We start from the raw sequence: 15482 nt of genomic DNA on the forward strand, positions 1-15482 counted from the left end.
CACTCCCCTCTATCACGGCTCATAATTAGGCAAACGAATGTACTTCTTTCATTCAGAAGTCAATGTTGAACTCTCCACTCTGGCACAGGGCAGAGGACTGACCTGCAGCTTGCATGTTGCCGCGCAACATTCGCCAACACTGGAAACCAATCAATGCCATGCTATAGCTGAGAGGAAGTGACAGGAAAATCGATGATGAGCAAATGGGCTTCGAGCCATTACACTGGACTTTGCCGTTAACATCAAATTACCATTTCAATGTTCCTGTATGCAGCTCAGTTTAGTGATGTGGGTCTAAAATATAGTACAGGCTGTGACATACATAACACTGGTGTTAAAAACTAAATCGGCTGGCTAAAGGTATAGAACCCACTCAATATATTGCATGCATACTGTTAATATGGGATCTATTGACTGCAATGTTGACATTGCAGTAATGTGAGGGTGTAATGACCCATGATGACATTGGCTCAAAATGCCCTTCAGCTGTCACCTTCAGCAATCTGTATTTCTTTCTTTCTTTTTTAAATAAGAGAATATATATTTTGTTTTTAAAGTTTTGAATGGACACTTTTCAAAAAGAGGAAGAGCACGTGACAAAGAAATCAGATTTTGTAGTGAGAAACATAATGTTTTGCTTCTTGTTATTTCACTTGGAAGGTTAGTGTCATTGTGCAGAATGACGTATATGCAGAGTTTGACAGCTTAAGTCTGAGTTTATGAGTAGTATGATTTTATGGCATCACAACTGGTTTGTAGCTAATCACGCAACTTACATGAGTGTGATGTGAAACCTCCAGTGCAAATATGCTGGAATGGACAGAGAAACAGTGGATCAAACTTTAATACTTTTTAAGGAAAGATAAATTGCTATTCACTCTCAGAAAATTGTTTCCAGAGCATTTACAGACACGGAAACGAAAATGTGCTTCAACCTGAAGAAGCACGTGGGGAAACAGGAAAATTCTGAAAGGCTTTGGTGGCAGTAAAGCCCACTGATGGCTTCTGTACGTTTGAGTCCGGCTGTCAATGAACCTCTTATGAAGTCTGACAACAAAATATTTACATCCTAACAAGGACCAAAATTTCACTTTGCTACCAAGTTTTTCCCCTTACAGAATGTATCAAAATCCAATCATTTTCATATGAATAATGACGAACAGTAAGCAGCACAGGGTATCTGCTGACTAATACTTTCTCTGCAAAGGTTCCACATGTAAGATGTTCGGTGTCCACAACTGTCCAGGAAGTGCTGTCAGCTGTCCACTTGGATGTTATCCCACACTTGAACTGTGTCTGGATAGTCACTGAGAGCTTCTATTAGCTTTGAAGCACCATCCATTTGGTCGTGGCTCAGACACACTGGGGTGAGGGGCACAAACTCCACTGCAGCAGTTTTAATCTGCATTCCCATCTCCTCCAATGACGCCTGCACCTTCCTCATGTCCATCACATCACAGATAAACTGAGGAGAGAATAACGGATCAAACCGTCACTTTTAAATGCATTTGAGTCACATTAGTTTGGTCAGTCAACTAATGGCTGAAGATACTGAAAAAGATGTTTGTATAAACTTAGCTATATTATTTTTAACAGGGGAAAACTAACAAAAATAATCAGGGTGGCTCCACACATGTCTCATTCCCGTTACTGCTGCTGTCATTTGCATGTAAGAACACAATCCCTCACATGTTTGCACGCTGCTCTCCGTAGACAAAAAGCCTGTTCATATCTGACCTGCAGGAGGGGCTGCTCCTCCTCATCCACAGTCTCTTGGACATCTTCGGCTCCCACCTCAATGGCCAGCTCCAGAGCTCGTTCCGTTGAGGTGTTCTGGCCCGACACTGCCACCACCCCCCTCTTGTTGAAGCTGTGGCGGGCTCCCTCCGACAGCATCCCTCTGTGGATGAATACAGAATTGCACCTCTGTGACCGAACATAATCATTCAGTAAATTAAATCGATCATCATTACTCAAATGTTTAAACCACTTACTGATGGGTATCTATTAGGTAACTTATTTCTATTTATTTCTCTTCCTGACTAGAATTTTTACCTGTAACAGATACTAAACTACTAAAATCACTCTGAATTTTTCAAATGCCTTACCCAGAATTTCAGAAATTGTAACTGTACTCACTTATTTTGCTCATTATTTTGCATGTTTTTTAATGCCTGTCGCACTCTGTCTGCCCTTTCTGCTATTTTTCATCAATTGTTTACATCTGTGCCAGCAGCTTTTTAATCAAGACAAATTTGTTTGTATGGGGACATCTAGTGGTTCCTGCCATCTGTACAGTTATGAATACACCAACCTCTACTATCACCTCAGTATGATTGCCATGCATTTACATGTATAATCATTGCTATCTGCTCTTTGTACAATAAAACCGATGCACATTGCAAGTTATGATGCAAGTTATTCGCCTTAGGCCGATTAAATGGTTATGTAAAGCTAATGGTGTTTATTTTGCTATTATTTAAGCGCCATATATTTGTGATACTATATATGATATATATAATATACAAGTAACAGTGCATAACATAAAGGATAGAACATCAGTGGTGTGGTGAAAGTGCATTAAATATCACTGAGAATTTCAGCTCCACGGTCACAGCAGGGTATGATTAGAGAAAACAGTCTCTTACCCGTTCTTGTTCAGCAAGCGTTTAATTTCCTGGTAACTGTGTGGGATGCTGTCAGTCAGGACCTCTATGAGCATCAGACACCCACCAGGCCCCCGAGCTTCAAACGTGTGCTGGAAAACTGGTTTGGACTGTAGAGTCATGAACAAAACGATGTGAATGAGAGACTTAGAGAATCTACAGAGTATTTAAGCTGTTTAGATGTCAACCCTTTATGTTGTTTTTTTAAATTACATTTTCACCTAATTGCATGTGACAGTGTGTAGTCAACCTACCGCTCTTTTGATTGCAGTCTCCATGCTCGCTTTGGGCATGTTCTTGTTTCTGCACTGCTCCAGGATCTGGGCTAAATTTACATTCATGTCTGGGTTGGGTCCACCCTCTGCAAATGAAGCCAAAATTGAAATTAGCCACAGGTGGCAAACCCCCCTCCCCACCTCAACTGTGAGTGAGCTGTTTAATCGCACCTTTCACAGCTACTCTTATCATCAGAGCAAACTTCAGGAAAAGCTTGGATCTCGCCTCATCTTTAGGTCCCTTGATATTCTTCACCTTTGACCATTTGTTGTGTCCGGCACACAGAGCGGAGCGCAGCTGCAGTGCCCGAACAGGAAAGGTCCCCCACGGCGGGTACAATGCATGTGAAGCCGGAGTGAGGACGGACTCCGCCGGGACCGGGAGTCTGCATGGGGTCACCACAGTCCGAGGGCGCAAGGTGCGTAGAGCCCTCAGCACTACCGCAACCCCCGCCATGCCCTTCACACACACGCGAACACAGTGTTAATGGAAACATATTACAGGTGAGACCTTTAACTGTAGAAAATAATAATTTTCAGATCTAAAAATAAATGAATCAGAATAAAGTTTACTAACTTACAGTTTTGACGGATCAGCAGAGCATGCAGGAGCTGCTGTCCTTGTTGTAAGAACGGCACTTCCTGGTTCCAATGACGTCAGATATCAGCATTTCAAAATAAAAGATCACTCAAGAAACATGCTTTAAGTTTCAACGTAATATATATAAATAGAGAGAGAGAGAGAGAGAGAGAGAGAGAGTACTAATTGTACTTATACAAATCAACAAAATAAGAAAACGTATAATTATAGCCGTGTTATTAACGTACTTTTTCGTTTTAGCATAACATACTGTTTGTTCATTATAGTCACTCTAGAGAAAAATATTTTTAGTAATTTGTAATATTCTAAAATTTTAGTAATCTATTAGTCAGTTACTTATTGGCTTATATATTCATTTACATAGGTGTTTTCAAATTATCCTTATAGTTTGATTTGTACCTATACAAATAAATAAAACAAACAAAAATATTAGTAATAGTGGTAGCATTAGTATTTTATTGCTGTATTTTTGTTATCTATAACTAATTAAAAATATTAAACTGTTTAAATATGTAAGTATAAAGCCCAGCTAGCTTTGCATCTAATAAGTGTTTTCTGGTTGTTGATTTGGTCATTCTAGTCGGGTCTGCATCATTGTCCTCCAAAATGTCCCAGCGTGGGAACTGAGACTGAAATGTTGGTCTCTTGCCATGGGACCAAAGTGTATTAAATCATTCTGCTTCTATTTATGATGATGGAATATAATAATAATAATGGACTTATGACCCAGTCTCTTGTTAAAAATAAAAACAAAAAAAAACAACCAAAAAACAGGGGTGTACTCTATGTACAGAATCCCTGAACAATATACTAATGTGTCACCAATATATGCCTAATTATCAAAAAGAATGATTAAAATCTGTCAAGAAAAAGAAACCCAGACGCACAAAGAGGATGAGAGAGACAGATGACCACTTCAGAGGAGCACAAAGAGTTAAGTGAGATGGGAGCCACAGCCATTCAAAGCCAACCCATCACTGATAGACAACAGCCCAGAGAACTGTAAAAGGAGGGGATTTCTTCTCCAGTGCTCCCCTCTCTCTCCTCCCATCAGAAACCTTCTCCCACTACAGACTGACTGCTACAAGGTCCCTCAGACAATTAGCGATGTCAGCTGAAACTCAAGGGGAAGACTGGTGAAGAGATATTTTTCAAAAGGGATGTCAAAGCTTGAAATGATCCCATGAGGACAACTCTTATTGATCGATAAAACAAAAATAATCACTTGAAAACACAAGGAGCGCTGATGAGACATCTGAGACAGCCCTTAACTTTGGGATCCGAGGTCCTTCAATGCAACCTGAGGAGGACAAGATGATCTGAGGTCAATTAAACGCCTGTTGACCGTTGAAAAGACACCATGTTTTCTGTACAGGGAACCGGTGCCTTGGCTCTTTTCCACAGTATAATAATAGTGGCTGCACTGGTAAGTCCTATTATACTTATCCTGAGCGTTTGGGTGATTGAGTTATTGATTACTTCTGCTAGTTCTATTAGACCTTATTTTATTGGACAATACTAATCTATATTGGTGGTGATGGACAGGTGAGCATGTGATGTTCTGTGAAAAATCACCAACATAAATAAGATGAACACAGCTAAAAGTTAAGTTCTCAGTCTCTTGGTCCAGCGCTAACTTATCAAAGGGTGGTTTTCATGTTCTAAATTTAAACTTTTCACACAGAAGCATCACATCTTACACTATAATATGACATTGAGGCAGAAGTAACACTCCCGTGCTGCTGCACTTCTGACCAGAAAACTTCCATGTGTCTGCGACTCTCTTTGATTGTTCGAACTTTCGGACATTGATTTATCTTGTGCTTTGGGAAATGTGCCAGCCCTTCAACGGCAAGACTGACCACAGATGAGTTGTACAACTTTCTTCTTTTTTTAACAAATGAGATGACATAGAATAATTTGAAAAATATTGAGTTTTAATTTTTGAATAATTATTGACTCATCTGTTATATAGTTTATTTCTAAATGTAAAATAAAGTCAAATCAGATGACAACGGACCCTCAATGGCCTACTATTTAAAAGACTGTGAACTCATCTTTACAGTTATGGTTTTTTTTGCAGCACAAACCTTTGTTGAAAGAACAGCAATTAAGAAATAACCAATTATCAACAACAAAATAATCAATAAATGATAGGATAAACACCAGATGTCTTGATGACTGCATCAAAACTGCATAAAACTAAACAGCCTAACCCACCAGAACACCAGCAACAGAGAAACTAAACCAGGAACTCTTAAACATTACGATCAGAGGTCATCTGCAGTCTGCTGTACCTCTCAAACCTTCTTTAGCTCTGACCTCTTTAACCTGTTGTCCATTGAAACATGGCATTTTTGCAGCTCACGCTGACCATCAGTCGCTTTGGGGTTCCCTCTCTTCATCTTCCTCATGAGTTGATCCTAACTGTCGACCTCAGGCAGACTTACAACCTCCTGCTCAGTCAGCCTGAAAATCACTTTACATGAAGGAGAGGCCTGAGAGAGCAAATTCAATTATGACTCAAAGGCGAGGAGATGTCTGCACCTAATTGTTTTGCTAACACTCCCTGTCTGTCAGCAGAAAAACCTGCCATACAAAGAAAAGTGAATGGCTTCTTTGTATGAAATGGCTTGTATTGAATTATGCTGCATGTCAATATACTGTGTTCAGTTTTGAGGCTGTTTTGTTGAGGGACAGGTGGAGGACTTGGTTTGACAAAAGAATATATAATTTTTTGTCTTCAAAAATTGACATGTGCTTAAATGGGATTGTGGACAGAAACACACACACATATATACACTATAAGCAGGGTCAACACAGCCAGTGTGTGTCCATAGTCCACTACAATAATGAGTGGCTCGTATGTCTGTATTGAGTTTGGCTGAGAGTCCCTTCTCAAAACAAATCAGCATAGGAAATGAGAGCCGTTCAGCATTCGGAGTTCTACAATACTGTAAATACTGTTCTCCCAGTGGCAGTTTATTTTAGTGGCTTATGCCAAGAATGTTAGTTATCACATATCCATCGACATGGATGGTTTCAGTTGGACTTTAATGTGTTTACCAAGATTGAGAAGATGTCTAGTTTGCCAGGAAGGTGGCTGTGAGAAGCAGCTGTGGAAGAAGAACTCCTTGGTAGCAAAATTGCTACAAAATTGTAGAGCTGAACTATATAGATATAAAAGCTTACTGAGATTAGTTCTTTCCTTGTACCTTTCTGTCTGATTAGCTCACTCACTGTTCTTCTCTGGCAGGCAAACAATCCTCATGTGAGTTCTCTAGTTGCTAGTTTTGCTGCTGTGTTGTGAAATGAACCTGGGAACACAAAAGCTGCTTGTGTAGACCAAGTCTCAACAGCGTAGCCGAGGTCTTGAGGACATGGCCCCCGTGTGGCTGGTGGCAGCCCCCACTGCTGGCGAGGAATCATCACATACCACACCATCACACAAGTATTTCACAACACCTGGCGGCAGCACATCAGATGCTTGACTGTGTTTGCGGTTGACAGATCTCCCATGTTGGAAAGATCCTCCAGAGAAACGTTTTTTAGGAAAATATTTTAAAAGATAAACAGCTGATATCACTCTGCAGGCTTTGACAAATATCAGACAAGCCAGTCAGACCCCTTGCAGAAACATTATAGACAACAACAAGAATTGAAAGCTTTCTGAAAGGATCATGCCATTGTTTTAAAATATTTAAGTAAGGAAATCATAGCCTAATATTATGGTATAGTAAAAGCTTAGTTTTTTTGTTTATTTCTCAAGTAGCAGACGTTGTAATGCAGTATTTAAGTAAATAAAAAGAAAACAATGGCTGCCTGGAAGGTAGGAGTACATCCGAAATCTAAAACTGCATTGCAAACATTTGAGGTGCTCGGAAACAAATGTTACATATTATGTAATTGTGAAGCTAAAACTTAAAATCCTGTGCATATGGTGATATAAAAACATGAGGTTATTTACTCTACTACTCACCAATCATCTCTATTTCATGCCATACACAGTAAAGTGGCTTGCATTCCACATGTAACACTCCTGCATACGTGTCTTAATAACCTTTTCTCTCTCCTCACCTGCTACAGATAGACGCTGATGATGTCATCACACGAGATGAGCAGATCTACGTTCTGATTGGTGCTCATGCCAAGTGTGAAAGGAACATCCAGGCACAAATTGCCCTGGTTAAAGGTTTGTTTGTTTTTTAAAAATTACCCCATTATCAAAAGATCCCAATTAGACAAATTGGCTGACCCCCCAGAAGTGTTTAATAAATTGCCTAAAAACTGCATAAAACAGATATTTTTAAAACTTTTATCTCTGACTTTGTTTCCTGAAATCAGTGTGTTTTAGTTGTGACACATGATGTATCTGTGAAATCAAATTAAATTCAAATTCAAATCAAAACCTCCAATTCACATAAGAAGTCAATATTGGGAATATTTTGAGTTTGGCAACTGGGTTGAACATTTTCTCCCTTTCAAAATATTCAGATGCTCTCCATATTTGGAAAGACAAACACCTCCAGCATCAGTATAAAAACACAAGAGGCCAGCGAGTGCAGATGTATAATCTGACACAGTATTTAGAAGATCAGTTATGTATTTAGGATCAGATATGACACCCATCCAATATCCTGCTGACCAGTATCTCTGTAATTACAGATTATATTTAGGTGCAGACAATAGAGGAGCACTTTTCATTCAGATTATGATGCAGAAACTGATGATAAATGGTTGAATGGTCTTTTTGAAAGAGGAATTTAAGATGGAACCCCAGTATGAAGGCTATTGAGCAGACGGGAGACACAGATAGCATCCAATACTCACTGAGAATCTTTGAAATATATTATATATTGGAAACAATCACAGGAAATCTGTGATGCAGGTTCTATTTCAGACATTCGCATTTGGGCAGTTTTGAAGTAATTTACCTGTTTGTTTTTTTTTTGTTTTTTTTGCTTTTGATGTATAACATCAACTCCTCTACATTTCAGACTGCACAACACCACAACTGACTGCTCCTGGTTACATTTCAGATTAAAGTTTTCATTTAGAACATATACTGAGTTTATTAGACATGATGTACAATTACCAATGAAACCACCTAAGAGAACCTAAAGTGGTTAAAATTATCTTTGGCTTGACTGTTAAAAACATTAAAATGCTGCTTACACATCAATTCAACAAAAGTCAAGTCTCATATACAACATAATAATTATCACACTCTGGGAAGGTTGAATATGCACAATGACTTCTTCAACATTGAATAATTAAAGTATATTTTGTTTCTTACATTACTGAAATAAACATTTGAAGGCAGGACTTTGACTAGTTCACCATTTCTTGTACTACTTTACTATTTGTTCTAGTACACCACTGCCAGGCTTACTTTAACTAAAATATAACACAAAAAATATCAGATCAGACTTGATATCAGTAAATACTCATTGTCAAAACATCAGTATAAAAAAACTGATCACTTCAGAAGCTCTTGTTTAAGGGTCACCTGTCATGTTGGGGCCCTTGGTCCTATGTCAAGCCTACATACTGCAAATAAGTCTGTAGAAAAGCTAAAACTACACCTTCAAATAGCTAACGGCCTTTTCCTATTATTTGTGAAGAAGGTGACTGTATCCCGGAGTGGGATGGGATCATCTGCTGGCCACAGAGTAGGGCGGGTCAGCTGGTTTCCGTCATGTGTCCAGAGTACATCTATGACTTCAACCACAGAGGTAGGAAGGATCAAGAGAAACTAACATGCAGATGTGATACAGTGGCTTTGCCCCAGTGTGTGTCTTTCCTGAAATACAAACCGTATGTTAAAAAAAAAAAAACGTAGGATTCCTGTCAAAGAGTCAAAAAGTTGTGGTCATCAACTTCATTGAATGAATAACTGTGCTTCAAGAGATTTACGACATTTCTTCTGTATCACAGACTGTTGTGCTCATGTTGCGTCTGTGCTCTGCTCTCCAGGGCGAGCCTACCGCCATTGTGATGCATCAGGCAACTGGGAGCAGGTGCCCAGTATCAACCGCACGTGGGCGAACTACACCGAGTGCACCTCGTACTTGACCTCCAACCACAGGAGCCAAGAGGAGGTACGAATATGTGACAGACGGCGTGTATTCTCGTGTGTTTGGATTGGTGTTCAAATGTTTCAGATCTCTTTCACCTCCTCCATATTGATTGTTCTGCTGAAGACACTGAATCTTTCTGAATCCTGTCAGTGTGTTTTATTAAATATATATTTTGTCATATAAAATATGTTTGGTTTCTGATATTTGCAGAATAATAATGCACTGCTGTTTATACTATGTTTTCGTTTTGCTTCAGAAGGTGTTCAAAAGACTCCATCTCATGTACACTGTTGGCTACTCCATTTCTCTTGCATCACTGCTGGTGGCGGTCTCCATCCTCTGCTATTTCAAGTAAGAAAGACAAAACATAAGTAATATTCAGCTGAAAGTGTTTGTTTGTAAAACTGAGAAGAGATTCTCAATGGTATTCTCACAACCCCCCTGAAAAAGACCTTGAAAAAACAATGGAATAATTTGATTAGCATCTCTGTAAGACATCAATGGCCTTTTATTCTAACATCCCAATATCTCCCCCTCCCCCCTCCTCTCTCTCTCTCTCTCTCTCTTTCACACACACACACACACACACACACACACACACACACACACACATACACATACACATATACATATACATGTCTTAAGACGTCTCCATTGCACACGCAATTACATCCACATTCACCTCTTTACCTCCTTCATATGTCGAGCCGTCAGCATTTTTGTCAAGGACGCTGTGCTCTACACCATATCTGATGACAGTGCCGAGCCTGAGTTTACAGCAGTAAAGCCCAACATGGTAAACTCTACTATTTTGTATTTTTACATTTATCCATTGGTTATCCATTATCCATTTCTTTGTTGTGTTTTGATTTCATATTGTTTTAACCCACAGCAGGATGTTGTGTGTTAGGAAATTAAGAGTACACATAGATGATATTCAAAGATGACATTCTTCAAAATGTGTTTCAGATGAATAGTTTGATATTTTGGGAAATAATGTCTGAGAATACATTATTGAATTCTGTTACAAGATATCCAATTTTTACAGTAAATACATAGCTGGAGTTGGAAGCCTTTTAGCTTAGCTTAGCATAAAACTTCATGTTTCTGCTCAAAGGGCAAATTTTGAGGCAAACTGTCACTTCTAATTGGCTGTAGTTTCATGCTTACTGCACAGATATGTGAGAGGTATTCATCCTCAGTCTCCATAAAAACAACTTTGTACATAAATGTGAAGAGTTATTCCTTTAAAAAACATAAGCAGTTTACCTGATCCCAGTTTTTTATTATTATTTTTCACTCAAAGCTAATAGGCTTAAGCAGCAATTATGACTTGTTTGTCTCATTTACGTGCTACTTTGTGTCCTCAGGCTGGCTGTAAAGTTGCTGTTACTTTCTTCCTTTATTTCCTGGCCACCAATCATTACTGGATCCTGGTGGAGGGGTTGTACTTACATAGCCTCATCTTCATGGCCTTCCTCTCCGACAAGAACTACCTATGGGCTCTCACTATCATCGGCTGGGGTAAGCAGCATCGCACCAGATACCGTTTTGTCACATATAAAGCTAAGGGTCAATAAACAGGCTGACAATTTCACAACTCCGCTGTTCTCAGGTGTTCCAGCTGTGTTTGTGTCTGTTTGGGTCAGTGCACGAGCATCGCTGGCAGACACACAGTGAGTCATGTGATGTGACCATTCATGTTCAGTATTTACATAACACCTGTATCACAAATGCTCATTTTAACTCTTTTTAACTTTTTTTAATTTCTCCGTTCAGATGCTGGGACATCAGTGCAGGAAACCTGAAGTGGATCTATCAAGTGCCTATTCTGGCAGCCATTGTTGTAAGAAAGCTTATAATTAATAGTGTTAGTGGACATTTGACGCTGACATTTACTGTACACCTCTGCCCCTGCAGGTGAATTTCCTCCTCTTTGTCAACATAATACGTGTACTGGCCTCTAAACTGTGGGAAACAAACACTGGTAAACTGGACCCTCGCCAGCAATACCGGTAATCCTTACAAAGAAAAAAGCTAGAAAGACAGAAATTAATTATTTGTTTTCTCTTAGTACAAACTTCCTATTGGCTTCCATCATTTGACAAGAGACCTTGTGCAAGCATTAACTCTCTACATGAATGTTTGTATCTGCAGGAAGCTGCTCAAGTCCACGTTAGTCCTCATGCCCTTGTTTGGAGTTCACTACATGGTGTTCATGGCTCTTCCCTACACTGAGGTCACTGGGCTGCTTTGGCAGGTGCAAATGCATTACGAGATGTTCTTCAACTCTTCCCAGGTCAGCGTACGCATTTATAAGAACTAACTCTACAAACAATAGCGTGATGCAACAGTTAACTCAAACTTGGTAGTGAAACGGCAGAATTCAGTAAAATTGCACATAAATGCAAAGCTTTAATGGACTGATTGCTTGGACTCTGGTTTTGCTGCTTGAGAACCACTCATCCAAACTACATCACACTGGGCAATGACTGTGTAGGGTTATGAAAACATGAAAGTTTTCACTTTATACATTTGCTGGTGTATTCTTTATGCAATGACAGTTATCCTAAAAGCACAATATATCACTTTGCTTGCAGTATAGTTTTTTTTTACTAATTAATTCAGTTATTGTGTCTTTTCATTGATGAGTAATCTAGCAATTCTATAATTCTGGATCATTCACTTAACCTAACATTTATTTTATCCAGAATAACTTGAATGTAAAAAACTTGCTTCATTATATTAAATTCCATCATCTAATCATCATCTAATTTATTTAAAATGAAAAAGATTGCTGACATATGGATTAATTTAATCGATCAAGTGACCCTTTACCTGAACTGGTCAGTATTTTCACTTAAGTACTTGACTGAAAACGGTCATCACATGGATTTACTTCATCACTGAAGGAATAATAATCGCGGGCAAATATATTTTATATCAGTGTGAGGTGTAAAATAAGTGGAAAAATCTAATGATGCTGAGCGTAGAGATAGATCACTTATGATGCACTTTACTGCTGCCCTTGTCCACTGCCGTGCATGTATCACTTAGTTTCCTACACTTCTTGTGGGGTGCTGACCACTGTCTACTGTAAGTTTGGTTTTCACTGTCTGCTTTTCTCTTTATAGATCATTCTATGTGAAATTACTTTTCTCTGACTCACTTATTTCTCAGTCTTTGCCTGTCGTCTCGTCTCTCTGTTTGCATCTCACTCACTGACCTGAAGCACCATCTCCTTTGCTGTAATATAGAGTATGGAGAGCTGTGTTATTCAAAATGAAATAAATAAATATGGTTAGGAAATAAATAAACTTATTATAAACTTAATAAAAACTTAAAAAACTTAAATAAAAAAAATACTTTTATTTATTTCAAAATTATGTTTTTCACAGTTTTTCTACAGGGACAGGCTAGCTGTTTCCCACTTTACTATAGCTGACTGTAGCTTAACTTTAAGTGTAGCCTTCAGACATCAGAATGGTATCAATCTTTTCTTTTAACACCTGGCAAGACAAAAAAAGTGTATTTGCGAACATTTCAAAGTGTTTCTTTAATCACATTTTAGATAACAGAACAGTCCTTTCTCAATACACAAAAATCGGGTATCCTTTTTTTTTTTTTTTAACAAAATCTTAATTTCTTCTTTCAGGGCTTTTTTGTGGCGTTTATCTACTGTTTCTGCAATGGGGAGGTAACAAAGCTCTCATTTAGTTTTGAAAAGTGAACTCAGATTTACTCAGGTGTTTGTGGTCTGATAAAATAATATGCAAACATAACTGTGTTTATTTTCTTATTCCTGTCCTCAGGTGCAGGCTGAGGTGAAGAAGGCATGGTTAAGACGCAGCCTCACGCAGGACATTAAACAGAAAGTACGGATAACCAGCAGCGGTGGCGGAGGCAGCTGTTACTATGGCGGCATGATGTCACACACCACCACCCACAGTATCAGCTTGTCTGCTGCCAATCCCAGATCCCTTTCTCTCACTGGAGGTGTGGTTGGTTCAGGTGGAGGTGCTGGTGGAGGGTCAGGAGCCAGGCCACCATGTCACGGTTCTCTCCACCCACAAAGCAGCCTGCCCGGATACGTGCCCGGTGACACTGAGACCCAACAGGAAATGACTGTGTGGAGGCCAGAGGGGATGGAATCTGGAGTTTTTGCCAGGCATGTCAGAGCCAGTAAGGGAAATCATGACTCCAAAAGTCAGGGAGCATCTCCAGCCCAAATCCCTGGAGAAGAAAATCCAGACAACTCCTTATCTCTGAAAGAGCTGGAGACCATCTTGTGATTGTTTGATAAATGTTCAGATGAGGGTTCATGGTCATCTGTGCAAACCCCTATGTTAATGTGCATTCGGAAATACAAAACTGACAAGATACCAAACTAGATATTTTATGGATTTACTTGTGTTGTGAATGTTTTGTCAGCTTCTTCCAAGATCAAGGGAGAACTTTGAGTCTCAAAAACATGGCTGAGTCCTTAATGTGCCCAGAAAATGGACATCTACATTACCATGACAGCTGGACAAACTTTTTCCTGAGGATGTTTATGTGATGTGATGAAAAGCTCCAGAACAGCCAACATGCAACTCTTGTGTTGGAGATTTGTGGTTCTCTGGATATTTTAGAGGAAGAGATCAAATTTGCATGGACTATGAATACAAATGGAGTTTCATTTAGCAAAGTGACAGTCAAAGCCTTTACTTATTCTGACATACCAAATCAGAAATGTATGCACTGTCATACATAACATCTGGACTATGATGATTTGTGTCGTACTATAATCCCAAAATATCTCAAGTAATACACACAATTATTTAATGCATTTCTTTTTGATTTATTTAATGCACTGTCAGTGTACACGAATTGTACATGCGTATGAAGACATATGTACAGATAGATGAGGCTAAATAATCTGTGAAAATTTGATGCTACAGAGAATTTAGAAAGAACAGACTGTTTGTGAATGTTTATTTCTCTCTTCACATTTTTCTTGTGTTGGATTTTTCAGGCCAGACTGGCTGACCCCAGTTCAAACTGCACTTGTGTTTGTGTGTGTGTGTGTGTGTGTGTGTGTGTGTATTTCTAATCAGTTTGGACTTCTCGCTACACCTTTGTTGCTGTCTATGTGGTCTGCTCAGCCCTATTTATCAGTCTGACAGGACCCTGAGGGCTGATGCAAAAACCTTTTACCCATCACAGGCCAAACCCCTGCTCCTTCCTCCGTGTGACCTCTTCCCCAGACGCCCTCGCAACACAGTCCAGAATTTCACACACTCCCCTCAGGTCTTGGCTCACAGAAAGAAGCAGCTGAGCTGTTTGTGGACCTCGAGCATGAGTGACAAACCTGCAACATAAGCCAACAGTCCTCAAAAGATGAGAAAGATGGGAAATTCTACATGTAAATATTTTGTGTTGTTTGGGTGTCCAGAAATAGAGAGGAAAGTTCTGTGTACATTGGAAGATAACTATGAAAGTAAATAAAATAATAAAGTAAAATAAAATAATAAATGGACTAAACCAAATCAAAATGGTTTACATGCTACTTCTTAGCTCTATGTGTAAAATGCTTTGTTTATTATTTCTGGGCAAAACCTCAGTCAGTACACACATTTACTACGTGCACATAATTACACCCATCTTTTTTATTTGAGCTTTGTTGAAGATCCATTAAAGATGGAAACCTCTCGTGTGAAGAAGAACTGGACAGCGTAAAGGCTAAAGGCTAAAAGTAGGCTGAGTTTAGAATGGAGTCATTTGTCATAGAGTTTACAGTGGCCTCGACTTCTGCCAGAGATATCAGACTCATAAATTTAATTTCCTCTTGCAGGCTATTTCGAATGGCTGGAACAGAACA

General features: G+C 39.1%; 2 protein-coding genes across 5 annotated transcripts; one reads left to right on the forward strand and one right to left on the reverse strand.

The window, feature by feature from the left end:
- Window positions 1–1255: 1255 nt before the first annotated feature.
- LOC124053107 (translational activator of cytochrome c oxidase 1) lies at window positions 1256–3333 on the reverse strand. The gene is made up of 5 exons (XM_046378070.1): window positions 3198–3333; window positions 2921–3027; window positions 2649–2776; window positions 1738–1900; window positions 1256–1465 (listed from the first exon to the last, which is right to left on the reverse strand). The coding sequence occupies exons 1-5, from the start codon at window positions 3331–3333 to the stop codon at window positions 1256–1258; spliced, it is 744 nt and encodes a 247-aa protein (XP_046234026.1).
- On the forward strand, window positions 3101–15140 carry pth3r (parathyroid hormone 3 receptor). Of its 4 annotated transcripts, none has more exons than XM_046377605.1 (13): window positions 3101–3445; window positions 7629–7734; window positions 9167–9277; window positions 9519–9643; window positions 9882–9973; window positions 10268–10418; window positions 10993–11146; window positions 11238–11298; window positions 11402–11468; window positions 11543–11637; window positions 11780–11921; window positions 13278–13319; window positions 13435–15140. In XM_046377605.1, the coding sequence occupies exons 1-13, from the start codon at window positions 3332–3334 to the stop codon at window positions 13912–13914; spliced, it is 1740 nt and encodes a 579-aa protein (XP_046233561.1). In that variant the 5' UTR covers window positions 3101–3331; the 3' UTR covers window positions 13915–15140. The 4 variants fall into 4 exon arrangements, with proteins under 4 accessions (XP_046233561.1, XP_046233560.1, XP_046233563.1 ...); XM_046377604.1 differs by having other exon boundaries at window positions 3102–3445; window positions 9879–9973; XM_046377607.1 differs by lacking the exon at window positions 3101–3445 and adding an exon at window positions 4353–4968.
- Window positions 15141–15482: the final 342 nt, after the last annotated feature.

The sequence above is a fragment of the Scatophagus argus genome, chromosome 21 (assembly GCF_020382885.2).
Source record: "Scatophagus argus isolate fScaArg1 chromosome 21, fScaArg1.pri, whole genome shotgun sequence".
Lineage (NCBI taxonomy): Eukaryota > Metazoa > Chordata > Actinopteri > Scatophagidae > Scatophagus > Scatophagus argus.